Source organism: Fukomys damarensis, unplaced genomic scaffold, assembly GCF_012274545.1.
Source record: "Fukomys damarensis isolate Sample0158 unplaced genomic scaffold, DMR_v1.0_HiC HiC_scaffold_37, whole genome shotgun sequence".
In the NCBI taxonomy this organism is placed as follows: domain Eukaryota; kingdom Metazoa; phylum Chordata; class Mammalia; order Rodentia; family Bathyergidae; genus Fukomys; species Fukomys damarensis.
In genome coordinates this window covers 557,289-558,712 of record NW_022900949.1, presented here as the reverse complement: position 1 = coordinate 558,712, position 1,424 = coordinate 557,289, and the positions used below count along the sequence as shown (strand labels likewise).

The 1,424-nt window shown below is 55.8% G+C and overlaps 1 protein-coding gene across 1 annotated transcript in view; it reads right to left on the bottom strand.

The window, feature by feature from the left end:
• Positions 1–787: 787 nt before the first annotated feature.
• Unc13a (unc-13 homolog A) overlaps positions 788–1,424 on the bottom strand; it is a 54,232-nt gene continuing 53,595 nt past the window's right edge. Inside the window, exons 44-45 of the mRNA XM_033759364.1 lie at positions 998–1,069; positions 788–875 (exon numbers count right to left, since the gene is read on the bottom strand). Of these exons, the coding sequence (XP_033615255.1) occupies positions 788–875; positions 998–1,069 (160 nt within the window). The remainder of the gene's footprint in view (positions 876–997; positions 1,070–1,424) is intronic.

Sequence of the window (1,424 nt, the reverse complement as noted above, 5' to 3'; positions counted from 1 at the left end):
ATTTCCATTTTTTTGTTTTCTCCTATTTTTTCTTTTCCCTTATTTCCTTTCCCCTACCCTTCCCACTTTTCCTACTCCTTTAGCCCTTTTCTTCCTATTTCACATTATCAATTCTATCATTTGGATCGTATTTAGATTTTTGGATTTTTACACCAGAGAAACTATTGGGTGTTGTTTTTGTCCACAGCCGCTTGCGGAACAAAGGTTCAGGGACTCGGACTGGGAGGGCAAGGCGTGGAATCACCAAGCAGCCTCCGGGGAGGTTTCTGGAACGCTTCCGCTTTTAATAAGTTCAGCCAGCAATTTAGAAAGTTTCGAGAGAGGGCGTGGCAAAGGCGGAGTCATACATTTGGCATAATGGGATTGGTTAGCGGAGTGTCCTTGAGCGAGGCGCTGGAGGCATCTGATTGGGGGGATGGGCGAGGCCACAGCCGGCCACAGACGAGGCTCGACGCCCGACCGAGGCCTGTGCACTGTGCTAGGAGACATAGGAGCGGTGCCCTGTCCCAGCCAGAGCTGTACCTCGCTCACATCGCCGCCTCTTGTGTTTTCGCCTCCATCGCCTCGGCCTAGAGCACTACATTTTTATGGCTTTGTTTATATCATCGGGCAAATCACCTTAATGATCAGGAACACTAAAAGAACACCAGATGTAGTTCAGACATACGGGGATCCAAGAACTGACCCTTTTGCTCAAGAACTTAGACTTTTCCACCCAGTAAGGACGCCGGTCCAGACCGTGTCCCGGACATGACCGAGAGTAACGACACCTAGAGCCTGAGTATCATTAAGCTGTGTACAATCGTTCGGGGTGCGCTTTGTAAACGGTGGTGAAATGTGGGGCCCAGGTTTTCCGCAGGTAACTTGGCAGATTCCTGTATCGGTCACAGTGATGACAGAGGTAGGGCGTTACACAGACACGAGAAAAATCGGCGTGACAGCGGCTCAAAATCTTTGATTCCGGTCCTTGTACCTCTTCCCCCGAGGGACTTCTCACCTGAGCACGGGGGACGTTGGCACCCGGGGCAAGGAGAGTAGGGGTGGACCGGCGGGCCTGAGTCCGAGAACCCTAGAAGAGGCAGCGGCACAGTGCGAGCAGATCGGACGGGGGCCGGGATTCCGCTCGGTGGTTCCGCTGCCTGCCTCGCGACCGCAGAGACACGAGTTCGATCCCCGGTGCCAAAAAACCAACAGACCCCGGAATGGACGGCAAGTCTGAGGGCTGTGCGGGCGGACGACGTGATGGGGCTCTTTGAAGGCTTCCAAGCGGCGTGGGTGGGGATGAACGTCCCCCACCACCAACAGGATGTCGGGAGGGGAGAGCCGCGGGCACTGGGGTGGGCACAGCCGTCTGGAAGACCTCCCACAGGCAGGCACCGGGGAGCAGAGCCGGGGGCGGGGGCGGTCCCCGAGTGGGAGCCTCG